Below are 27,756 nucleotides of genomic sequence, written 5' to 3' on the forward strand. Positions count from 1 at the left end.
TGTTAAAATACAATATCGTGATCGTAATAACGTTACTTTCTAAGCTTAAAGGTGTCAATAGATAAATGAACATACAATTTATGTTACACTAGCATTTGCCCCATTCTCTGTCCATTGATCGAATGCCAGTTATTACATCAAAAGTTACTTATTTCCTTTCCTAAAGCTTAACCATCAAATATCGAAACCGGTCGTGTAGTTTACAAGTCAAAGGGTCACAAACGGGAAGACTAACAGGTTTATCATATCATTTATTATTTTGAATACTCACTCTCTATGGGAGTTGGACTCGGGGTCGTCAGGGTTGCGCAGGCGGAGGTTCTTCCGGATGTCAACGGTTTCGTTCGAATGGCGGCTCACTGACAGCACGCCCGGCAGAAGCATTGCTGTCTCATCTGTTTACAAAGAATAAAGAAAATGTTAATAATGAACATAAAATTGGGATGAAAACTATACTAGGTATGAATTATCCTAGTTATAATCTATCTATGTGCCAAGTTTCTTCTTAATCCATTCATTTATTTTTGCGTTAAAGGGAAAAAATCATTCATAGTCAGATAGGAAATGTCGACTCCAGCGTTCTCAAAAAAATAAGACATGTAAAAGTGATGATATATCCTACTTACAGAATAAATGATTTCATTTCATTTCATTTCATTTCATTTCATACATCTGTACATACAAACTTTTGCGTTTATAATATTTTTAGGATAATAGTTCGCTTACTAACGCTTATGACAGTATATTTATATTTCCTTTCCAATTCAAATACAAAGCAACACACAGGGTGAAATCTTTTTGGTAACACGACGTATGTACGTCTTAATAAAGCCTCCTTAGTAAACCTTTCCAACTTAATTTCATCTTAATCATGCCAGATACTAAATTAGATTCCTTTTTCTGGAATAAAGATCTTCAAATGCTTTACGAAAATAGAATGATGAACTTGGTTTAGCTAAGAAAGTCTATTTGTAATATCTATTTTGGTATTATTTAAAGGGATTCATTCGTCATGTTGTCTAAATATTGATATTGAATAGTCGAGGGTAGAATTTATCTTATAAGTGCGATGAAGAAGACTAAGCGAAAAAAAAGTGTGTTTTCTTACTGACGATTTGATAATTGTTACTTGTACTCAAAGCTTCGTCCCTGTTTTGGAGATTAATAAAGTCGGGTATCAGTTCCTTAAGTTCCTACACTCCTTTACAAAGCAGACTTATTACTTACGAAGTTCATTCTTACGGTCAGAGTTTATGCATCTACTTTTCTTGCTGAGCAGCACTGTCTTTCGAGCAAGCAATATGATCTTGACAGGGTGTTAAGGTCCATTTCATCATCACCTTCCTCTAAAGCAAATATCACTGAATTCTGAACATCCAGTATGCTCGTGCCAGCCAGGCTTGATTCGAAGCTTCACTTATGAGAGATGGTGGAGCCCATGATCATGAGCCTTTTTTCTGGATAAGAAATCAACAAATGACTCCTTCCTATTAGTTTGACCAGAACGACTAAAACTCACCCTTGTTCCTTCCTTTTCCCTTCGTGTACCGAGGTCACAACCCTTTCAGATAATCCCACTGCATGCAAGGGCCTGTACCATGCTCCATTTCATCACAGCTTACCTCCGACCATTCCTTACGCTCCTGAAAATCTTGAAGCTGCTGTAAAGGAGGCAGTATCTGTCACTGTAACCCCGTACCACGTCAATTGCATCACCACTTAGCTCTTAACGGAACATCACAGTCTTCCAAGTATCCTGTGTACTCCTGACAGTCACTCCGCTTCTGAACTACAGTGACGGCAATATCTGCCAATGTAACCCTGTACCACATCCATTTCATCATCACCTACCTCTTAACGGAACATCGCTGTCTTCTGAACACCCCGTATGCTCCTGGCAAGCTCGCCGCTGCACGAGTGACGGGCAGTGCCGGCCCCCGTGAGCCGGGGCCTGTACCACGCGCCGGCTGCGCACCATGCTGCCAGACCCGCAGTTGGTGTCGCAGTCAGACCACGGACCCCAGCCGGAGACCACGCAGTCTATTACTGTGAGCAAAGAGATGGATTATGTTACTTTATTGAAGTGGTGAATAAAAACAAATATTTTTTTTTGCCAATTCCGAAACCTTAATATTAATTACTCTATATGCGCGGTTCCAATTTGAAATTCTTATGGAGAGGAATCGACAAAAAACTACATAAGTTGGAATAATAAAAACCCGGAACCTCCAGTCCAAACTTGTGACGTAACACAGATAAAAAAACAATTTGCAGTCGAATTGAGGATATCTTCTCTCTAAAGTCGGTTGAAAATTCAAAATTCAATATTAATATTTGTGAGATGTAATGATATTTTTTGGTTTAGCTTTTCCTACATATTAAAACGTGAACCTTTCGTAATATACATTTTATACCTCATAGGCAACGTTGATTTAAAATAAGCTTATACTTGGCAGTACACAAAACCTCTTTACCTTAACCCTCTCTCAGATTTTAAAGAGCCAATATTTTTATTATTAAAAAAAATATATTCTAAAAGCGAGCTAAGTGAGCCTCACCACATGAAAAAGGCTTTAGACACCGACTTTTTTCAAAGAAGGAAAGAGTGTAAAAACCTTATGATGGCTTTTATAATTTTCACTTACATTTTCATCACACTTTTTAAAGCCGTTATTTTTTACAAAATAAATACATTCTGATTTTTCGACTACGGTTTTGAGACGTTTGTCCCTATTAGCCAAGTTAACTTTTTAGTTTCTAGCGTTAATACAAAATGCTTAAATGTGTGGATTAATAAAATTTGGTTTCAACATGCCACGTAATTTAGATCAGTCGTTTTCAGCCATTGTAGTGTGTACTGTTTGAGCGTCCGTCTATCATCGTGAATACTTAAATAGCAACAAATAATAAACAAAAACTTTGAGGCTAAGCGATGGGATGGACTTGTTAAACATTTGTTATCTGTAGCCTATTTCTACGATAGCGTTAGTGATGCCAATTAGTAATGGCCGGTTTTTATAAAGCCTTTTGCAATGGTTTTCATCAGAAAAGAAATTTTCTTCCACGCTTTCAACGCCTAATTTATTAATCTATTATTAGCTACTTACCCATCTGCCCACACTATAACAAAATGGCGACCAATGGCTACGCGACGGGTCAATTCGAAAATAGTAGATAAATAGACCTTACATTGAGAGCCGAATTCATACCCAATGAGCCATTTGACGTCCGATAGACTCTTTCAATACATTACACCTATCTGATCTGTTATTTATAGACCAATATCGGTGATAGTAATTACCTATCGCTCCTTTGTAACTTCAAATGAAAGGTTTATTAACAAAGAGGTTAGGTATCAATGTAAACTAAATGGACTTGTAGGATTAAGTGATTATCTGATGTATTAGTTTCATAAATATGGTTTTCTTCTCCGTTAATAGTATGAATTCTTAATTATTTCTCATCAAAAACATTTTTTTTAATGTTAGTTACATTTATAAAAATAACGAGTTATAAATTCAATCCTTGTGTTGACGGATTGTTACAAACATTCAATTTACATGCACGGGAACACCCAGACTCCAAACAAGCATATGTGGAAAATTCAAATAAATGTCCTGGCTAAGCGGGGATCAAAAAAGAATCTTAATTTTTTATACCTGAACAAGACTTGATGCATAAACTTGACGCGCAAAATTAAATGTTTCCACTTCCACTTAATGCCACGCAAAAAGACACCGCATTCCCTAAGCATTCTAACTACACTAATTTCTATTCCGTCCACAAATTAACAATAAAACAAGCTTTATGTTTGAACCAGGAAATTGTGTCGTCGCAACCCAAACGACGAACAGACGATATCTCAGGTATTCGTCTTACGATCAATAAATCCGCAACAGACAGCCGCCAACGTTCTCCCACTTGTACATGATAAATAGGCCCTTAAGGCCATTTTATAGGCCATTACTTCGCTTAGTACCCATGTTCGAACATTCTTGAGGACCGCAACGACATCCTACTCGTCCTACTAATATTATAAATTCGAAAATTCGTATGTATGGATGTTTGTTCCTCTTTCGCGCAAAAACCACTAAACGGATTATGACGAAACTTGGTACACGGATAGTTTATAACCAGGATTAACGCCCAAGATAGTTTTTCTCCCGATCTCCTGATTTTATGGTCCCGTTGGATCATTTTCGGTTAGAGGCGGGCAGGCCCGCGGGCAACAGCTACTTTCCTAATATATCACTTATTTAATAATGCAAAATTGTTTTATGAACGTAAATCTTTTCTGATTTATGTTTCCCGCTGTAGGCTGCAGTAAATGATGCGGCAAATTGGTGTTTTGCGTCGAATATGGGCTTACGGGGTTTAGGTAACTCTGGAGTCTGTTACGCGTAATTTATCGCCATCGGTATTGAGGAATCGAGACCTCTACCCGGTCCAATATAGGCATTTAATTATTTATGGCTTTAACTTTACCCTACTGAAGAAGGTCGATTTTATTGACTGTCGGATGGTGGAAGAATAGGTGAGATTTTTAATTGATCGTCAACTATTTTCGGGCTGTTTAGGATTGAAACGGGGACTCGGGACATAAGGACACACGAGGGTGCACGAGATCTTTAAAGACCTCAGAAAGCGATTGGTCGACTCCACCTATAATCAGAAGGTTGGTCTCTGGTCAACAAAGGATTGCCATTCAACTTGGCATTGCAGCCATTCTTCTGTAGACGTTTCCCGTTTTTGACAGAGATAAGGATATGTTTTCTTATGCTATGTAAATAGTACACTGTTTTTATTATCTATTAGTATCTTTATAAGTTTAGTTTAATACATTTTTAATAAGTAACATATTAATATCAATCTTGTAGAACATCAAAAATAAAAAGACGATATTAATTTCAAATCATACTCTTACCTTCATTCTAAATACCATAACATTACACCAAGGATCCAAACAGACCAAAACCTTCACAGAATTCCCCTTGAGAAATCGGAGTGCAAAGTTCGGCCTTAAAACTTGTACCGGCAAGTCGGGCAAGTGAGATTCAATTCGGTAACGGTGGGATTTGCGGGTAGCACAATACTACATGGAGACTGCCCGTACCATGATACTCTCGAAAAAGAAATATATCGCGTGCGACCGAGACACAGCTACGCGTTGTAGAGCGCTGTCTCGTTTCTGACACTATAATTTGTGGGTCCCAGCGGATACTGACACGTCTGTCAGTCTTTACAGGTAGTCAGAAGCTAGAAGTCTGACAACCAGTCTTATTCAGGGGTATCGTGTGGGCAAAGGTCAGACAACACGGATAGCCGAGTGGCTGAGGTCACCATGCCAAACCCACTACGCGCGTCGTGTCGCAGGTTCGATCCCGGAGTAGGGCAAGTATTTGTGTGATCCAAGAATGCTTGTTCTAAGTCTGGGTATGTTGTGTGAGTTGTTAAAAAAATATGAAATAAATATATTTAAAAATACTAATACCTAGCTGCATCTGGTTAGACCGGAATCTGACCCTTCTACATAGACAATAGGTAGTATTTATTTGAGCGTTCTTGGTAGAGGTACAGGAAATGTTAGCAACGTGTCAGTAGCCGCAAAATGGTCGGTATGAATTTGATATTGGCATCAATTTTGTAGCTATTGTTTCGTATAACATTTTGAAACCGGTTTTGTTTTGGATTTTCAGGTGTGTCTTGATTTGGAACAGTATATTTTGGAATAATCGATGATGAAAGATGTGATAAAGCGAAAAAGAAGAAGGAAGATGGTATTTAAAGATATTAGGGGATTTTTATAATAAGCGTGTAGTCTTTGTCTTTTAGCGAAATAAATATTAGGGGAAAGGGAAAATCGGTATAAGTATGCGGTTGGTAGGCTTATCAAGCTGCATATTTTACATTAAGCCCTAAACTATTCTGATTATACATATATTCATTTTTTTATGACCAACTAAAGTCGTTATTCAAGCTCGGTCAATACAAACTCACTACGGCCGATGCCTGAAAATAAGTTTTTTTACTTTTAAAAATCGTATTAAGAATAGAAAACATCTTCAACAAATACCTATCTAGCTAACTCAATAAAATAAAACCCGTAATATCTAAAATCGGATCCTTTGTAATGCTGAATACTCAGCACATATCAGCGTAAAGAGACCCTCGGAAAATATCCCCCATATTTGCAAATATACTATTTATAATCTACAATACTCGAACGGATCGAGTCTTTTTTGTCGATTGCCACCCTCTGAATAAACCTACACAGTAAATGTTGCCAACGTGAAAATTTCTCGTGTATAAATTCACGTACTATTTAACTGTGTTCTGTATTTCAGCGATTCCCTTTCAGTAGAGTGCATGTCTAAAGCTTTACGTAATTCAAAGGAATAAAGTATTTACTAGTGGGTAAAGAATTCGATATTTCGTGTTATGGATGGAGAGAATTTTATTGAAATGTGTTTTCGGTGATATTCGTATGTACGTAGAACGGTTTTGTCAATTGGATATGTATTGAGCTACAGTTTCATGCTTCTTGTATATTTTTGAATGTGTTTAATAGCAGCTTGTATTTAATCCTATGCTCATGGAAAAAATCCAATTGCTAGAGAAGGAAACAAAGAGCGATTGATTAATCAACTGTTACTTGTGGTTTTATTACCACTAATAATTAAGACTTCTGATTGATTCTATTCCCGATCCTAAGTTTACTCACAACTTTTTTTGGGGATTGACATTGAAAACTTTAACAACCGATTAATTGCAATTCGGACTAGGGACATTGAAAGTTCTGTAATAGGATGAAGAAGAACAAATTCGATCTTTATTTTTAGTTATAGCAGCAATATAAATACTAAATCTGTGAAAACTTCAACATCTAGCTATCACGGTTCATGAAATACAGATGGACGGACAGCAGTGCAGCCTTATTAAAATGGGTTGAAATTTTACATAAAAAATAATAAAACATATTGCCACTTAAAATAAATCACACTGTTACCTGCCAAGTTTCAAATCGAATTGCTTCACAAAAATACTTCACAATTTGCCCAAAAATTTTTCCATAAATAAAATAATCCATTTCAAAATACTTGCCAATTTTTTCCATACACCAATAATCTCCCACTCCATATATTATTTACTTACTTCCCTACACATAGCCATCGCTGCCTTCCCTGGCTATTCACGTGTGAAGGAGGCGTAATAATTGTGCTATAAATAAACCTTGCCTTCACAGAATGAACACCTTCGTATTGGCTATTGGCTATTTAGTGCCTCTGCCTTGTAAACGTTTAAATAATACACCTTTATGGAGTAAAATAGAAGAGTAATTGTGGTTCTGCAGTAGGCTATGAATAGGTCAAGTTTGTGATTTCAGTACAACGTAACGTTCAGTGAGTATTTGTTGTGTTACTATCGTTTATTTAAAGACTGATCAAATGACTGAAAAAAGAGCTGATTGGTTGAGGTCACTAAACCCACTGAGCGCGAAGTTTCGTGAAATAGGTAAAACATAATTGTTTGTAAATTAACCGATTATGACGATTATATTATTAGAAAGATTATTTATATCTTGCTTCTGAGTTGAATATTGGCCATTTCAGTATCATTCATTCAATTTACTTTATTTATTACTAAACGGTGACCACCATTCACTAAAACACCTATCAGTCCGGTCAGAGTTAAGTCGAAAGCTATCCCGGTCACTCCACAACGTTACAACTTAATACTTTTGTTGCGTTATAAGTAAGCTTTAAGACGTTTTGTATGAGATAACTATTGTCAAAACTATTTTGTTTCGTTCTATGATTTTGTTTCAAATTCGATTTTGTCACAAAATAGTGGTATCAAAACACGATCGAGTATTTTATGCATTGTAAGCTGTCAATGAAATTGCTCTGGTGAAAGATTTGAAACAGAGGTTGATTCTGTAAAAAGGTTGCAATATAGCTTCTTCAGTAACTACAGCCACATATCAGAGTACAATTTAAGACCCCCATATCAAAACGTAGCGTAAAAGCCAAAGTGATTACACTCAAGGAATAGAAAGAAAAGTGACTTGATCTATTTAGCTTCACCCACTAACCTAGTTAGAAAATAAACGCAAGAATATAACTGCTACAGGTTTGTAAATACTCATTAGATTGCAAAAAAACTACGTTTGGATAAAAAGAGGTTGTCTTACATAACTTATCACTATTTGTTAAGTTGATTATTCTTGGAGAATCGTTGAGATGAACAAAAAAGATTTTTTGAATAATTTCAATTTCTGTATTTTTAAGTAAAAATATTGATCTTGATGATCTTCTTTTGAACTTTAATGATATTAAAAAGAAAAGTCTTCAATTTAGATTACACATTATTCACGATTATACTTGAAGTTCGAAAGAGTTCAATTGTAAAAATGAAACAAAACATATATGTATCTCCCAATATTGGGCAAAAGCTACTTCTCAATCAATAATCTGTTATTAAATCTGAAAATTCTCCTATTTTAGATATAGAAACAGTAGCGTGTACTAACGACCAGCATCATATTATACCTATATAATAAGTAATAGTAATTGGTCTAATAACTCTCAGTCCATCATTCCAGGGAACTCCATTGATATATATTTGTTATGTGACAGGATAGCTTGAGGTATAACCTGGCGATATATTATTGCACCTACTTGTGTGTTTGTAGTAGTATGGGCAGGTGTAGTAATCACAACCTTAGCTGTTCCTACGTAGGTACAGTCAATGTTTTGATGGACTCTGCGGGTGAATTGTTACAGATGTTCAATTAAATATTTAACAGTGAACTTCGTTCTTCTGGGTTGATTTGTGTATCTTAATGAAACAAAATCTGTCTAGCCGTTTAGAAGGAGTTTAGTAGCACAAACACGTACACTAAAATGATTTACTTTTACATTATTATAAAGATACTGAATTGTGAATTGTTTGCGACAAATATCAGATGGCTTGATGGAATCGATCAAAAACCATTTTTTATGAATCGGCGTCGGTATTGTAAGAAATTATTGAATCTGTGACAAAGTCTTTTTTTTTAAATCTGTCTAAATCATCACCTTACTTCAATACAACACAAAAAGTAAAATATGAATTTTTCATAAACAAAAAACAGTCATGACAACCCGTGAATCAAATTCAAACCTAAATATCTAAAAATCCAGGAAGAGAAAACTCAACAGTCTTCCAGGAAGGTCAAGGATCAAAAGCTTGATTAAGCAACCTCAAAATTAACAAAGGCAGCCTAATAAATGCAAAAGGTATAACAAAGTCAAAGGTTTAGGGCAAAGGTAAGTACATTACTTGTTTGCAAAACTATTCTGATGCTTTCACAATGGGGCGATGTGGACATAGCGTCGAAGGGAACTGACCCAAATGTGAATATAAAGGATCCATTATAACGTTTAGAAATAGACGCAGACACGTGTTGGTGCTACATGCGGTGAAGATCGTAAGCTGGTAACTAAACGAGCAAAAGTATGGAGAAACAATATTGCTGAAAGAAATGTTTGATTTTTCTTTTCTAAAATGATTGTTTTAACCGTAATGTAAATTTAAATATATGGATGATGGTTATAATTTTATAATGAGAAAGCAACTACCTGTTCCAATTAGCTTGATTGGCTGGTGAATTGGTGATGGTGATAAGCCAAATTCTTTCTTGGATGTTGTATCAAAAGGGCAAAACGGAACCCCTTTTACTGAAAATTTCTGTCTACGAGCTGTATTTCAAGAAACGTAGCTATCACGTTTCTTGAAATGCTCGTAGACAGAAATTTACACAATACAGATTTTTCACAAGTATTAAATTGTGTCTCTTTTCATGATACATGTACAGAAACAATATTAACAATATAAATTCTGTTAAAGCATCAATCATAAAACGTAATTGTAACAAAATACAAGGCACATCATAAAATTAAGCTTTTTCTTCTTATCCCATTAAATAAACAAATGATAAAAGCGCTTCGGTTCAGCAATCCATTAAATGAGACTAAGTAAAATAATGAGATCACAAAATCTCATTTGACGAACGAAAATACATGACAGCGCTATAAGTAGGTACGTTTTATGGACAAAAATAATAAAAATATCGACGTTGACGTAACTGATTTTTTTAAATAAGACTCATTTTTTTTGTTAGACATGATACAATATACCTTTTGGATTCTCCACGATCAATAAGTTGGGCCCTTTCAGACGTTTTATAATTGTCTTGTTAGCTTGGCGTCACCGACGTTCTTTGTAACTGGTTTCAAAAATGAGGAGGTCCTCAATTTGTCAGTAGGTACTTTGTTTTCTTTTTGTCTTGATCTTGGTACTTCGGACTGGATTAACCAATTTTGTTGATCATCGTCATCAATATTTCACGTTAAATTAAAAATCAATCAAATATTTTTAATTTTACGTGCAATAGTTGTTTTCCATTTGAAGTTGGTTGTTATTAGTCTAACTTTTTCTATACTACTTTTCCTATATCTTACTCAAAACAATATCTTATCTACAAATATCCAAGCACGGGATTGGTATTCAACAATTATGAAGCTCGGTCTAGTTTAAACACTACATATACGTGTTCATACATCTTGATAATAATATCAATATCGCAATTACAGTTGAAGAGCGTGCTTCAGACTACAGAGGCAGATTACATATTAGCCTAGTTGACGATGATTACAATGCATTTGCACGCACGATTGAGCTCCAAGCCAAGGATTGTACTACAAAGGACTTGACGACAGTTGCTTGAGAGATTAGTTCATCCTCCGATTCTATTGGACGTGTTTTCGTCTAAGATGCTTTCAAAAGGAATATTAAATGTCATCAAATGGAAGGCTTAGCAAAGGATGGAGATAAGTTATTGGTTTTCGGAATTACGCTGGATAGTTCGTCGGGTGTATTGGAAAAGTGGAGATTTACCGTGTCGTCCTTATTGGATTTAGATTAGTGTACTATATTTGAGATGGCAGTAATCTATGATAATCATGATCTTCTTTATGTATGGTATGGCTGGTGTGACTGGTGTCAGAGTTTTTATGCAAGCCTTGGTTCTCTGACGTAGCTTAAGACAGCTTGAAATAACAATGATAATATTCAAAGTTGCTTCAGATTTGTGAGATGTGTGTTACCTCTTCACACTTAGACAACTGGACCAATTAGACTAAACTTCAGTTAAAGGATAGCTGACATATATGAGCTAGTTTTTAATCTAAAAATACTTTAGGGTGTTTTAGTAAAAAAAGGATGTTCAAGTAATTTCTTCTTTAAAACTAAAACAAAAAAACTTGAAAGCAAAAATTACCAAAAAACTCTAATCACTTTAGAGACAGAGGGTTTCCTCAGTCCAATATCCAACTAGCTCCTCCTCCGAACCATCAATCCACGTTCCTAATTAACTCCCTAACAAACATCTGAAACACAATCAGAGACCTCGGATAGGGGATTGCATTAGAACGACACTCAACAATTAGCTATGTAAATAAGTAATGTCTTTGGGTGTTCCCCAGTTTCGGCCTAAGATTAAACATTTTAATTAAACGAAATGTTCCAGTTTAATGGATTGAATGCTTGTGCCGTTGTTAGTGTTTTGTCAGCGATCTCTGTTTAGTATCTTCGAATAGAAGGATGTATTCTCTTTGGTAGAATTAGAATATATAACCCCGCGTAGGACAAGCGTTTGTGTGATCTACAGCCTGAGTCTGAGTGTCCTGAGTTTGTATATGTGTCTTAAATGTTTGTAAAACCCTCTCGGAACAATGATTAAATTCTTAAGTTAGGGAGTCGTTTTAAAGAAATGTGATTTTACAAAAAAATAATAATATAGAAATAGAAAAAATATTATGAAAATGAAATTCGATAGTTTAAAATGGGAAGATAGTAATTTAGTGAAAGATTTCATTCACAAAACAAAAATGTAATGAAAACCATCACGTAGGTAGGTATAACATATATTGTTGAAGGCGACCTGTAGCCCATTCACAATCACAACCTTGATAATAACACGAGGAAGGGAATTTATATCAAACCCTGCCAAGGTGAACCTGAAGTACAATGCGTATTGTGTTGCCCTTTGGAACCCGATGACCATTATAAAGGACCCTTTTCTGAATCGACAGGCCCTAACGGATGTACCAATTACGTACGTGTTTTAAAGAAAAATATCTTATTGTGAAGAGTGAGTATATTAATTGGGGATAGGAAATTGTAAAGACACGTAAGAGAGCATGGTGATTGGAAGGGTAGCATTCACCATTCATACTGCAAAAGCAAAAAAGGCTAAAGGGTAATATTTTCAGGGAATAGGGACGGTTAACATGAAACGAAATGAAGTAGAAACAATATTTTTAAACGGTAATATTCGACTACACAATGAAGCTAAATAGTTGGCATAGAATCCAGGCGATTTTAAACCTTATTTCAAAAACAACATAGCACATTTCAGCTTACTATAAATTCTAATCGCCGTATATATATGTTTCGACGGCAGATTATGTAGATTTAGTAATATCATTAAGTTTCCCGAACAACAGACAAAGTTGGTAGGAATTACAAATATAGGACAGCGTCAAACAAATAGGATTATACTCAGCAAGGGAGACGAGGACGGAATGGATAAACACATCGATTTTACTAAAGCATTTTAGGATACGCCTTTGTCCAGCTTATAAAAATAGAACATTTGATGGAAATACCAACATTTTGAGGACTAGCTGTTGCTTACAGTCCCGCCGGCTACAAATCGAAAAGAATCCCACAAAAATATTAAATGATGAAAACGTTACTATATGTTTTATAAACTATCAGTCGAAAAAAAAATCATCTAAACCGCTCAATGGTTTTTGTGTGAAAGAGAAATAAACATCCATGCAAACAAATTTTAGCGTTTAAAATAACCAGTGTTGAATAGTCACTTTCGCGATTATTTAAAAAAAAAACAGGTTAAAGTGTAAATTATTTCAATAACGTGTACGGAACTTGGCAAAACAATTTGAACAAAAATATCAACCATCAAAAATTCCATCAGTCAATACATTATTCACGCCAGTACTGACACACAGGGCGCACAAAATTCAATCAAAACAAAATAACCATAAATACGCTGAAAAAACGTCATCAATCAAATTAATGTCCCAAAAATGATACGACAAAAAAAATGAATAAAAATATACAGACAACATACCTTTTTTATTAACAGTACGCATCATGAATTTTTATCAATGACATGTACTAATAAACTTGATATGTACCCGGTTTAATTCCAAAAAGTATTTTTTCATTTAGCCCTGGATTAGGGTCGAAACGACGCATAACTCTTCAAGCAAAATGAGGGCTTACAAAACTTCAATTAACTTGAATAATTAGTGAAAACTGGGTCTATACTGGGACCTGTTAAAACCAGTACTAATGTTGAAGTGAGATAGCGTGTTATAATTTGCATAGCGTTGTCTCGTTTTGACACGGCAAAAGTTTTTGTTTAAGAGTTCGTGGTACAGGCGGGAAAGGAAAATGGTGAATCCCCAAAGTTGAGTAAATAAAGGATACTTTATTAATGTAAACAGCTGAAGAATAGGTGATTAATTGACGAGTTTCAGAGTTTAGAAACGTTAAATTGGATGCTTTGAGTTTAGTATTACGTGAATTGATTTTTAAAGAGATGTATTGCATGAATTAAGAAAGGAAAGCGATCTTTAGAAACAAGAACGGAGTGGGATTTTGTCGTTTTATTGCCACGATTCTAGGAACACCTTTCAGGTTCTGCCTCAAATCAGTACCATCATATCATAACATTGCATTGTCTCGCAATATACATAATAATCATGGAAAATTTCAGCTCAATTGGAAATCGAGTAATGGGTCAAATTTAATTTGAATTATTTGATGACAGACAAAGGGACAGACTTGCTAACGCTTGTCAAAACACGGCATAGTACTTTTTACTACATACTTTAAAAACTACACAAACTTAATGAACTTGTATAATTAGTGAGAACTGTACAATAATTTAATTTTGGTTTAAATGGTCACGGTTGTAAAAAATGTAATAAATAAACTACTGAAACTAAAGAGTCAAGAATATAAGTCATGATTTTTCAGTTCTAACTTAATATAGGAGCTACAAGAATGTCTTCTAACTTTTAAAATGCTCTGACGTTTAATCTTTCTGCTTCCCAAGCACACGTACTGCCCGAATGAATTACTAACCGACTCTTGCAAAGCCAATTTCTAAGCGCCTGCAATTTCATGTTGTATTAGTCAAACCGTTCCTTTTTTGGATGAAAGAAATACAAAGAATTCTTTAAAGAAATACAGGGCTGTATATTGTGAAACTCCTGATGCAACAACGATGATTTTTGGACAATTTCTCAAATATGAAACCAAATGTAGGGACTTCACTGGAACAATTCGAATTTCAAACATAAGTTTTTCGAGGTTAATTATTTTTATTTTCAAAGGGCATTTATTCTTCTGTTGCCTAATCCTTTTTTCCCACGTTTTACACTCACTTTTCTTGTTTGTCGTTTCGGCTGAATTTTTGCAACTCAATTTTGACGCACTTCCCGATAAGTTAGCAGGCCAGGGTTTCAGGGTTTTCAGGGTTGCTTCTAACCCGATGTCAACATAATTTACAAGTATAAAAACGGCTGGACCAATTTTGATAAGATTTGAATGAAGTGAAATTTAAAAACGTTGGCACTTAGATCTTTTTAATCTATTAATTATATTTATTCTTGCAGTTAGTTATTCAAAATTTTACCATATTATGCTTTTTTCGATATAAATTTCATTTCATAGTCAATACAATTGTACTTATTTTCTACACATAGCTTCTTACTAAAACTTTACGTAGAAAACATTTGAAAGCACTCCCGCTACTTATATTCTCGGAGACATCAAAACAAATGAGTATCATTGTCGCCTGAACCCAAACATCGGTATAAGATGATAATATAATGTTAACGAAACCTTCTTTTCAAAGTGAACCCTCCTTCAAGATCCTTAGTTGAAACCTCTTTCGAACCTGGGATTTGACAAGCAGTCCGTTATAAAAGACGGAGCGCGCTTAGCAACGCTCTCTCTCCGCTGTCAGCTGGCCTTGCTGGAACATCTCCGGGACCTTCGTTGTATTTATTCAGCATAGCAGCCATATTGTTATTTCGATAATTGCCATTCATACCTATTCCTTTGCAGTAATTAGAGTTTGATGTATTAACTTTAAGTTATCTTTGTAATGATTGGGTTTAATTGTTTGTGACGTAACCGTGCTTGCTTTTTAAAAACCTGTCCTCACTTCTGGTTTCTAAGATCAGAAGTGGGATAGACCACGTGCTTAGTGCTGTTTGTGCCATCTGTTTTAAGTTAAAGTAAAGGATTTGTTTGATTTTCATCTAATTACTGCAAATTTTATTTTTGTCTGTGCCACGAGTATCGGTGAGTTTTTTATTTTTATTCTGTTTTTCGTGAGACATTCGAAAATTCAGCCCCAACGTTTGAAAAAGTGTTAAAAACCAAAACGATTCGCGTCGATCGTGTCGTAATTGTTCTCGCACGTTGAGAAGTAGATCGCTTTATCATCGCATAAGCAACGTGAGCATTTTCGTGGTCGCGAGCGTACCTTGATTCTAAACATCGTTATGTGTTCCGTAGTCCATGAAGTGGTCATAGACGTTGTGATAACTCATATAGCTGCCGTGATTCCACGCGTGATCGAGCCTTAGGTTGAATATTAGCTCGTTGAGGTTATGTGTAACATTTAAATAAGTTCATGACATATGCCGAAAGTCTCTTTTGCGTTTTATACCAAAAAGGTTTGTCTGACGATCTGAAAGTTGCAATAATAGTCAGAGGTATTAATTACTGATACTCGAATAAGGGCTGCTGCGACGAATGCGAAACTTAAAATAACAGACTTAGTTGAATTTTCGTTAGTACCTATGTGTCAAGAAGGACTTTATTTGTTGTCAAGTTTTGAGTACTTTCACGAATGCTGGTTTTTATTCGGTTAATTTAAAAATATTTCTTTCGTAGATACTGAAATAGATTACTTTGGACGTTTTCTTGATAATGGTCAGGAGCGGCCGAGCTCAAGAAAAATTGAGGCTCTGGTAGGCTTCTACACAAGTATCATGCTCTATAGTGTGTGACGTAACACTCTACAACAAGCATTTATGTCTCCAGGAGACAGCGTGCCTCAGAATTGTTTACAGACAATCAGCGGTGTCAATACGACTACACCAAAACCAGAACAACCACGAGCGTACGCTGCTGGCGACTCTGTAGAAGGCTTCGTGGAGTGCAGCAAAGCTGGACTCTGGCATGCGGGAGCCCTGTAAGTTCCTACGTGTACAGCTACATCATCGCTGCGAGCTGGAACTGCTGGCTGGTTCGGCTGCGGCTGCCGGGCGTATGGTGCTCTGGCGCGGCGAGTCACGCTGGACGCATGCTGTGCTGTCTTCGAGAATGCGGAGCAACATTAAGACTTCTGTTTGGCTTGGACCTCTGGTTCACAGCTTCTGTTTGGTCTGAGCCTTTGGCTTATGGCTTCTGTATGGCCTGGACCTCTGGTTCATGGCTTCTGTTTGGCCTGAGCTTTTAGTTCATGGCTTCTGTTTGGTCTGAGCCTCTGGCTTATGGCTTCTGTTTGGCCTGGACCTTATGGTTCATGGCTTCTGTTTGGTCTGAACCTCTGGCTTATGGCTTCTGTTTAGCCTGGACCTATAGTTCATGGCTTCCGATCTGGTTAAGTATATCAGCTTCAATACCACCTGTTTATCTTTGCTAGTATTCTACACAATGGAAGTTGGGAATTTCATTGCTTGGAATGCTCCATTTACATTTTAAGAATCACTGATTTTGCTTTGCAATATTTTTAAGATTTAGCTTTTAAGTTTATTTACTTTTAAGAATCATTGATTTTTCTGTGCAATATTTTTAAGTCATAGCTTTTAAGTTTACCATATCAATAACATTACTGAAATCTTTCTGTTTGCTTGTTGGGTACTTGATGGTGGGAGTGCACGCTCACTATCGCGTACTTAACAAAATCACTTCAAATGGTTTCTGTTTTCCAGCTTCGACACAAGTGTCGCAAGAAAACAAATGTTTAGTATGTGTTGTTGTCATTTTGCAGATGATTATTTCTAGTCTGAGAGCGACAGCAGTCTGGTGATGCTTGAGATAGTGAAGACTCCAAGCAAGATGCGGTCGAGGACGCCTCGCTGTCAGGAACGGCCGTGTTAACGAAACCTTCTTTTCAAAGTGAACCCTCCTTCAAGATCCTTAGTTGAAACCTCTTTCGAACCTGGGATTTGACAAGCAGTCCGTTATAAAAGACGGAGCGCGCTTAGCAACGCTCTCTCTCCGCTGTCAGCTGGCCTTGCTGGAACATCTCCGGGACCTTCGTTGTATTTATTCAGCATAGCAGCCATATTGTTATTTCGATAATTGCCATTCATACCTATTCCTTTGCAGTAATTAGAGTTTGATGTATTAACTTTAAGTTATCTTTGTAATGATTGGGTTTAATTGTTTGTGACGTAACCGTGCTTGCTTTTTAAAAACCTGTCCTCACTTCTGGTTTCTAAGAATAACGTAATGAAACTGTATAAAATGCCCATAGGGCTTGATATACCCCATTTTATTTCTAATGTAAGACCGAGATCAAAAATGTTTGAATCACGTAGTTTTTGGTTTGAATCAAACTAGGTTGAAAGGTTTGTTGAAGAACACGTGTTTGTGTGATTAAATATATTCTTCCTCGAAATTCGAGACATACAAGACTATTCTAATCATATATTTCTGATGTAAACTAATACTTCGGTTGGAATGAAATAATTTATTCTGTAAGTAGGATATCCCATCACTTTTACATGTATTTTTTAAGAACACTGAATTCAACAATTGTGATAAGCGTAATTGATACATCATATAATTAGATAAATTAATATTTATTTTATGAGGTAATTTAAGTACATTGTCAGGTGGCAATGGTCATTCTTCTTTTCTATGAGACTACCCTGAAAAGAAATATAGACACAAATTCAGAAGCTACTGGTTTTTGATGCAATGTCATATATTCGTATTGTCAAACTGGCTTACGGTCCCAACCAACACAATACATTTGATACAAGCTCGTTTGATGGTCCCGAGAATTCTTTATGGACCTTGAAGAAGGCCTCAAAGTGGAAAGCATTAGGTGAAGTAAATTCACATCCCATTACTACGAAGAAGTTTTAAGCATTGTGCTCCGTCATAAGCTCATGAGTTAGGATTCCATTTGGGCTTAGAATTGTTTAAGAAGATTACTACGTTAGTGTATCACTGAAGTTATTCTATGTCATAATATTCAATATGAGAAATACTCGTTTTTCCTAGTTCTTGGTACGATTAAAAACAAATTTTCTCCATACCGAATAACAAAATTGTTTTCGCCATTTGACTCACAAACTTTCGTTTTTAAATGTGTTAAGAGTATTATTTTTCGTATTATCGTTTTCCACCCCTGAGCATAATACGGAAAAGTTTAGCTTTTGTGGGCGTATAGATGTTAATACACGACGTTAATAGACAAGAGTTTAAGGTTTGTCACTCACAGACCTTAAATTCTTCTTTTAATCTGAGGGCACGGCAGTGCCCCTGCCAAGTCTCGAGCAAAACGGGCACGGCCGTACCATCTTTTCTCGAAGCGATTCGCGGCTGTTTCGCCCCCCCTGTATCTTCGACGTGGACAAAGCTAGGAGTTTAGCTTTTCGGGGAATAATAGTAGGCATTAGAACAAGCTTAAGTTCGAAATTACATGCCAATTGAATTAATGGTTTAGGAGTTACGGTCGATCAAAGTTACACCATTTTGTCACTCACTGACTCACTGACAGATCATCAAAAATCTAAGGTACTTCGAGCAGACTTAGAAACTTCAAATTTTGCACCAAGATAGGTCCTTAGCCACATATAAAGGAAAAATTATAAAAACATTAAAAAATAATATGCCATAGAAAACAATTTTATATTTGCGGTTTGGCAAGAACATTATGTATGGATTTTGACTGCATTGTTAACTTTGTTCGTTGTTTAAGTACCTATTCAATTGGATGAATACATACATAGAATAGAAAAGAATAATATAAATGTAATACACAGACTATCATTAATACAAATTAATACATAAAATTCATAATTCATTAAATTAATAAAGCTAAAACTCCATTGTATTGCGATAAATATTGTATGCGCGCTCGATAGATGGCGTTGTACGTGTCTGAATCGCGCTATGGTTTCGTTACAAAGCGCAGTCTAAGTAGTACTTCAGAATAATTCGATAATTTTCATTTGATAGCGCCACCTGTCTATGAAAAACCATTTCGAAACTAAAAAATATTGTAGTGATAATTGATATTCGGAGAACTTTACGTGTTATTTAGTTTAGTTTAGCTATAGTTTGTAAGTTAGTAGATATATATATGCATATATATATAAGTTTAAGCTTGTTTACATTAGAAGTAACGAAGTCTCAGAGAAGAAACAAAAGAGATAGAGATAGAGAATGGGTTCTAAGCAAAGCAGTAGCTGAAGTCCTAGAAATTATGACACCTAAAAAAAAAGAAAGAAATACACTTACAAAAAATAAATGAGATCCCACCAAAAACATTAAATGTAAAAAAATGCCAAGTCTCTCGATGCAGTCTTTCCATCGTAAAAAGTTTTGAGATCTCATAGAAGCCAAGTCCTATTCAAAATATTTTGTAGTTATAAATCAACATTTAGTAATTGTATCAATAGTTTTCTTTATATTATAATTATAGTGACTTGGCAATGAGCACAAATTAAAAGCTGCTTGATGCCTGGAATTATGTGCAAATGTTACTGACGAGACCAGTGATCAGATTATTTGTTATGTGTGAATCATGATGGTCACTACCGACTACATGCTCCAATACAATAATTAAGAATACCTTACGGGCCATCGCTTTATGAAAGTAAATGAATCGAGAGTACACTAAGACTGACTGCCGTTGCCGAAATTCGGTTGGGACGACACGGATAAACCAAAAGAAAAATAATTTTGTGATATTAATGTTTACGCATGCGGTGTGTGTAACTTTCAACTCCTACAAATATGCCGTTTTATTTGTTTCTTCTTGTGCTCATTGCCAAGTCACTATAATTATAATATAAAGAAAACTATTGATACAATTACTAAATGTTGATTTATAACTACAAAATATTTTGAATAGGACTTGGCTTCTATGAGATCTCAAAACTTTTTACGATGGAAAGACTGCATCGAGAGACTTGGCATTTTTTTACATTTAATGTTTTTGGTGGGATAATTTTTACATCCAACACCACACTCGAAACATAGAATCTCAAATCCCATCCTCCAAGTTAATATATAGCGCATCATTAAACAAACAACACCCCACATCCAGTAGAAATTATAAAAGTAGGAACAGAAAACGCGGAACTCCGTTCTTCTGTGATCACTAACACCATTCACAGTTTCCCTCTCTAGAAGGGGAACTCTCAGCTTTGGCCGATTCCGTGCTAATGGTAATGATGTGCTCCACTTTAATTAAAGTCACGTCACTCTGCACTGTGTTCCTCAGAATCATGAGAACTTCTAAATTCACAGGTAGTATGAGAATCGAGGCAGCTGAGGCAACTTCATTCCCGTATTTTGAACAGACATATACGTGATAGATATATGTGGTACGTTAAAGTGCAATGTTTTTCTTTCTTTATAAATGCAGCGATTTTGTGTAACGGGTATCACAAACATTCTAATCACATGCACAAAGGCACCCAGACTCAGAACAAGCATTCGCGGATTTCAACAAATGCTACGCGGGGATCGAACTGGCAACACGTCGCGCTCTGTTGGTTTGGCGTGATGACAGTTCGGCTATTTGTGCAGACCAATGGTAATCCAAGATGGTAGCTATAAGTAATTTTCATACAGGTTTCAGGAAAGGAAAATAGGTAGAGTGCATCATAAAACGGCCTTTTAAATGCTGTTAAACGATTCCAAGATAAAGGAATTCTAAGCCATTGTGTTTAAATAACCACAAGCCATCAAAAATAATTAATTCACATAACAAGAACAAAATTCGCACTTGCCCGGTTTCTTTATCCGAAAATTGTTCTTCAAAAACACCAGACATCTCAAAGGGAACAATATCAACAGGATCAAAGATAAAAAAAATAGAAAACAAAGCATTTTATCTGGTAAGTACGTCAACAAAAGAAATATTTGAATTGTAAATACAACAATGGCCTTTAAAAATTTAATTTTCGTATTGTCGTTTTCCACCCCTGAGCATAATACGGAAAAGTTTAGCTTTTGTGGGCGTATAGATGTTAATACAGCGAGACAAGAGTTTTTATTTAAATATGCTAATGAAGGGGGATAATGACAGGCGGGGCGGTAATGAATTGAATAGATTGTCTCCGTAAGTTATTGGAGAAAAAACATTACCCTTTTTAATGAAATAAAAGATTAAGTTAGGGCTGGCGACAAATTGTTTTTTTTAGAGATTTTTTTCGGATTTGAAATCATCAAATGGCTCCTTCCGCTTTGGGTTGAGCCTAAGGGATTGTCAGACTTCTACTGACTAAAACCCACCCGTGTTTATTCCTTTGCCAATGCCCCTGCTAATGGAGAACATTTAAAAGTAATTTCGTAATATATTAAAGTAAACTAAAAGCTAATGTTAACATGTCACAATAAATGTAAGTATGTCATTAAAACATATTACCTATAAACATTTTTTTTTTGCAGTGGCCGGTGAAGGAATAATGACAAGCTTCCTATAATAATACAAAATAATAATAAACTAACAAGTATTCACCACATAATACTTGTCTTCTGAAGCAAGTAAAACTTGGAACGCCACTGTCTTAAATATATGAGTCCGCGCAAAGAATCCATCCATCACAGTCTTGCATTTTCATGCAAGCTCGCTGAAGACTAAATAATTCAAAATTGTTTAAGAATAAACAGCGTGTTAATGTCCCGTTCCCTGTCATATTGAAAAATATTTTTCACAACCTCAAGGAACAGTTTTTTTTTAAACACAGGTTTTATTTTTATTCAAGAACATTTTTTCTAACTGATCAATTGTTGTCAGTTGTTTTTTTTGTGTGTTCGTGTTGTAATGACGTTTTTATTGGATTTTATTTTCCGCGGGTTAAAAATAGTCTGGTTTTGTGTTAATAAAGTATCTTGGCCATATTCAACTAAAATTCTGAAACAATATTGGTAATTTTGTCCTCTGCTACTTTTGCCGTGCCCGACAGGGTTGAAATATTATTACCCATTTATTTTTAAGATTTTAATACATTGCGGAGTGTAAAAAGTATTAAAATATTCAAACAGTGGCAGTTTCTCGCGAGCTCGCCCGCCTCCAATCGAAAATGTTCCCACAACATAAAATCGTGGTATAAACTATCTATGTACCAAGTTTCATCTAAATCCCTTCAGGGGTTTTTGTGTGAAAGAGGAACAAACATCCATGCACTCAAACTCGCCTTTACAATATAAGTAAAGTTATTTATCTCTAACTGAAACTACAACATACGCAAACACAGATTCAGATATTCAATTCAGTTCGAGTATCCGAGTACCAAGTATTGAAGGACAAAACAAACAATTGAATTTCAATCTAAGTTCAATATGCATACGGAAAGCGTATACATACCAACCCACGAAACATTACCTATCTGAAATTCAAATGTATTTAAACATAAGAACCGAGCAGGAAATGTTTGTCTGGACCAGTTCAATATTTAATTAATTCTCCCGATACATTGTGTATTAGAATTATTGGGTTGTTATTTAATTTACTAGTACTGAAAAATAATTGAAATTTGGAATCATGGAATAGAATCATTTATTCTGTACATACTACTTCTACATGTTTTCAATCGACTTCAAAAAGATTCTTAATTCGTCTAAGTTTTCTTTAATATTCCCGATATGACATTTGGATCAATTCGTTCGGAAGTTATAATGCCACAAACGTACTAATAGACCAATAGACAGACAGACTAACTACACAGACATGCAGACAACCTTATAAAACCCCTCTTCTTGCGTCAGGGTTGAACAATAATTCATTAGGTACATAGTTATACCCTGTTCTTCCACATGAATAGCCTCACAACTAAAGGAGAGGTACAGTCAACAGGCGTCTTTAATTAGCTTTGATGCTGTTTGTGTGGATGCAGTGTCGAGACACCCTTGAGAGTCAAACATTTGAATTGACTCATCATGAAGAGGTGAGGAAATTCAATTGGTAAGATTGTATGTCATTAACCATAAAGATGTTAGATTTAGGTAGCTTCAGAAATCAAGTTTTGATCTAAAACGACGCTCATTTTTGCCCTAAGTCTCTAGTAATATTATATTTGTGAATGTAAGTTTGTATGTTACGCTTTCACGCGAAAAATACTAAACCCAACGTCATGAAACTTTGCGTTCATGTTCTTGAAGGTATTCGAAGTAATGTGGGGTTTCATAGTGGTTTCTTAGGTTTACGCGAATGTTAGACATTGAAATGAAACTACTTTTACGGATTTTTTGCGTAGGTCGGACCACAAATAATTAATTAAAATATGAAGGTAGAACGAGCAACATCTTCTGTCAAGACGAACGCCATCTCAGTCTGCCCGTGGCCATGATACCTGCAAAGGTTTCGAAACGTCGGGAACTAAAATCTAAAATTAAACCGCGAAAAAATCCGTAAAAGTAGATAGTTTTATTTTAATGTGGGGTTTGTTTTTAATCAACTTAAAGAAAAAGATAATTGTTTACGGCGATACCCGACGCGGGCTTAACCGTGGACTACAACAAGTTTTAAATAAATCGTTAATTAATCAACCTTCTTTAAGAATTGGTGAAGAATAGCTCAAAGAACAGTCTGGAGTCAGATGGAGAAGTCTGGAGAAGAGTAACAAAGAAGTTTACCGAAAAAAGCATTTTAAGAACGCCAAGGACTTACCTACACTGACCATTGTAAAGCAAATATCGAATATTAAACATTTCACCCTTTTCCCAATCACTGATGTGCAAAAATTCTAGCAATTTGATATACACATAGCTCTCATAATAAAGGGTAAAGCAATTCACTTCTATATCTTCGCTTCAGTACTACAAAGGTTGAACTTAGCGAGGGAACTTTATAGGAATTCAACAATTCCTTAGAAATATGCCGGGCGGGTTCACAACACTGACTCAAAAGAAATTCAAGGAACCCCGGTAGCTGGTTCAGTATAAAATTTTGCATCGTTTGAAAAATACCTTTTACCGGTCGTGGAATGTTCTTGAATGCAATTTTTCGTTATAGGACTAGACGCAGTTTTTCTTTGCATTCTGGACGTAGAGGGTAAAACGGTACTGTGTTTCTAGTGGTCCTATGTCTATCGGTCTGACTGGCACCAGGCTGTATCTGATAAATTGTGATAGGTTGAATTGTAACATATGTTGTATGGTGTATGCTTACATGGTAAGCACAGGTGAATGATCACCAGTATACTATTTCATTTTCGAAGAGAGACAATTCTCAAACTGCAAATTACTAGAAGAGTTCGTAGTACCTATGATCCATGTCTTTTTTTAATTAATTGCAGAATTAAGTAAAATTCTTCTAGCTCTAAAGTACATTGATATTAGGTAAATGACTTTTTCAACTTATTAGAATGTTCCAAAGCACTCCGAAATGTAATATTTGAAGTTACTTTTGATAGAAAGTTTATAAATGGGCTTCTTTGTTATTAAATTCGATTGTAATAACTAATTATTAAGAAATTAATCTTAGAGTGCACTTTGAGTAACATAATAAAAAAGCTGTTCCGATTGTGTGCTGTCCTGTTGACATTTTGGAACCGCACAACTAGAGTCATTTAACTTTGAACGTTTCGAATATGCTTCAGACAGGCGGAACTGAAATAAAAACATTTAGATTTTTATAATTTAAAACATCGTTCGCTTTGTAGAGAGCCCGTGAGTAAACGCTTCGGCTTAGTTCGAAATTAGCCGCGTATACATGCACCTGCGGCGTGGGCAGTAGGTCCACTAATAGTGTCCTATTTCATGCGATTAATGACGAGACATGTATAGGCACCAAATAATAACGAGGCTTATAAAAGCTGTTACTCAATTGAAGTGAGTAGGCAGATTAGTAGACTGATTAAAATTGAAAGATTGTTTGGAGCAGATTTGATATTCTACTCATGCAAAAACGATTATAAAAGCTACCTTACATTTCAGTAACATAATACTCTCCTAAGTATGTTAGGAACATGCTTGATTTTTATTTTTCTTTCATAACAAAAATTTCGTTGTCATATTTTAAGCGCCTACCATTTTCATCATAGCAACTCGCTTAAACATGTCATCTTAAAACAGGCACATAATCAGATTCCTTATCATAACGAGACATATTTCAAACATCTTATGTTTCATAATTTGAAACGAATTCTTTATCGTTATACTCTCGTAAAGCTATTTAACACATGCGCCTAAAAAGAAATTCCTGCGTTTATTCCTGCGTCACTAAAATTTTATAAGGCGCTTTGCATACACAAGACACATGAACGGCGTTGGTAAATAAAGACGGGCTTTGTGGCAACAAATTAAGGGGCGAGGCGGAAAAAATTGTTCGGGAAATTGTTTTGTATACACACCCTAATATTGCGGCCGGCATATTTATAATCGCAAAGTTGGAATAAATGAGAAATGTTAGTATCTACGTTGTAACAACCCTCTATATTAAACAATATCTCCTTTTTTGATGCGTTGCTATTATATTTTGTTAGGTTTGTTTGTTTATGACTCGTATTCTATTTATTTTAGTGTTTCAGTTATGTTCATTGTTTATTGCAGTAAGAGTTTTTATAGTAGTCATAAAACTTTATCATTGTTTTGGAGAATATTTTACGCGGCTTCATAGCGAGTGTGTGTGTAAGGGAAATAGACACTTGAAACATGTCTATTGATGTAGGAACTTGTCTTTACGTCCAAAATAGCCATAGAGTGAGATAGATGGATGAAGGGGGAAAGAAGTACTTAGTCATGCGGAAGAATACTTTCCGCTACTTTTATGTTTCCCGACAGGATTCACAATTATAATGTAAATACTTCAATTTGAGATCTAGAAGTATTTATACCTTTTTTATCAAATAAAGTATTAAATATAGAGCGGTTTGTTACTCTTTCATGCGAAAGCCACTGAACGAATTTAAACAAAGACAGAGAAAGTTTATGTACTCATTGTACCTACAGCAGATGTGGCGAAAGCTAGTTACAGATATGAAAATCCATGTCTAATTTTGATTTCACTATATTGGACTATTTCCAAAAACATAATCTATATCTATACTAATATATAAAGCTGAAGAGTTTGTTTGTTTGTTTGAACGCGCTAATCTCAGGAGCTACTGGTCCAAATTGAAAAATTCTTTTGTGTTGAATAGATCACTAATCGAGGAAGGCTTTAGGCTATAAACCATCACGCCGACTAATAGGAGCTAAGATACAATGGAAAATGTGAAAAAAACCGGGCAGGTATACCTAAATCATAACTTATATCTTCTACCCACGGGGACGAAGTCGCGGGCAGCAGCTAGTTATATAATAAGACTTGTTGAAACTCATATGTACATAATATATCTCCTTCACTTCACACTTCCTTGTCTACTACCTCTTTCAGTGGAAGTATAAAATATCATATTTACGTTCTACACACCACACATATTCTGTCTCCAAAGCTAACACACTCTGTATAAGTCGCCATGACATCTAATAAATCATCTCGCCACTGCCGGTACTAGGTAACTAGCAGTATGTTACGAGCACGTTAATTATCAGAGATAGGGTTAACGGGTAACCGTTTTAATGAACTCACCGTTATAAACCTCTCAATCCTATTTGGTTCTGCATTTATGGTTGTATGTATAAATTTGTGATTACTGAAAAGCAGAGTACTGAGCAATAAGCCGAAAAGCTGAAAAAAATCTGGACAAGTGCGAGTCGGACTTGCGACATTAAGGGGGTCGCTGAACAGGCAAAAGAAAAGCAAATTAGCAAGAATCGCTCACCTATCATCTTTTTCCGACCCGTACTGGGTTGCTTATCCTCGATTCTAGTTCTTATTTGTCTAATAATAAAAGTCACTCATCCACTATTTTTAAGTCTAGCATATTTGTATGGAGACTTTTTCAAATTAACGACTTTAAAGTGACACTAAAGATGTTGACTCTCTCAAAATACAACAAAAGCCAAACTTAGCATAACTAGCACTATCTTATCTCTATATGTATAATGATTATAACACTACCTCCTGCCTAGTTTAACCATTTTGCTTACCTCTAACAAACCTCATAGGTCATACACTTCATAGAGGTAATTTCACGTAGCCCAAAGCAGTGATGACCCATTTTCCAGAGTCCACTTATCGAAGCTGTGACACCGTTTGTTTAGTGCCGAGGTATAGATTACCTAACTATGTACACTGTATGGTACCAGGGTTAAATTCAGGCTGAAATTTTAGAGTATAAAAGGGTGGGTTCGAATAATAAGGTGAATCTATTCCCATGTTCTTCCCACATTTTTATACACTCACTTTCTTGTTTGCATGTTTGTTTGTTTGTCGTTCCGGTTGGTTTTTTGTAACTCTATATCTCTCATATACTCTCCTTTCATATTTTATTTTATGTTAACGTAAAATGATATTAATTGTATATC

The 27,756-nt window shown here is 35.5% G+C and overlaps 1 protein-coding gene across 2 annotated transcripts in view; it reads right to left on the reverse strand.

Annotated features, from left to right (window-relative positions):
- Positions 1 to 27,756, reverse strand: part of LOC113502885 (somatomedin-B and thrombospondin type-1 domain-containing protein) — a 64,042-nt gene that overhangs the window by 1,194 nt on the left and 35,092 nt on the right. For both annotated transcript variants that reach the window (XM_026884626.1, XM_026884627.1), the window contains 2 exons: positions 1,852 to 2,046; positions 272 to 395 (listed from right to left, as the gene is read on the reverse strand). In XM_026884626.1, coding sequence (XP_026740427.1) covers positions 272 to 395; positions 1,852 to 2,046 — 319 coding nt within the window. The remainder of the gene's footprint in view (positions 1 to 271; positions 396 to 1,851; positions 2,047 to 27,756) is intronic.

This window comes from Trichoplusia ni, chromosome 18, assembly GCF_003590095.1.
Source record: "Trichoplusia ni isolate ovarian cell line Hi5 chromosome 18, tn1, whole genome shotgun sequence".
In the NCBI taxonomy this organism is placed as follows: Eukaryota; Metazoa; Arthropoda; class Insecta; order Lepidoptera; family Noctuidae; genus Trichoplusia; species Trichoplusia ni.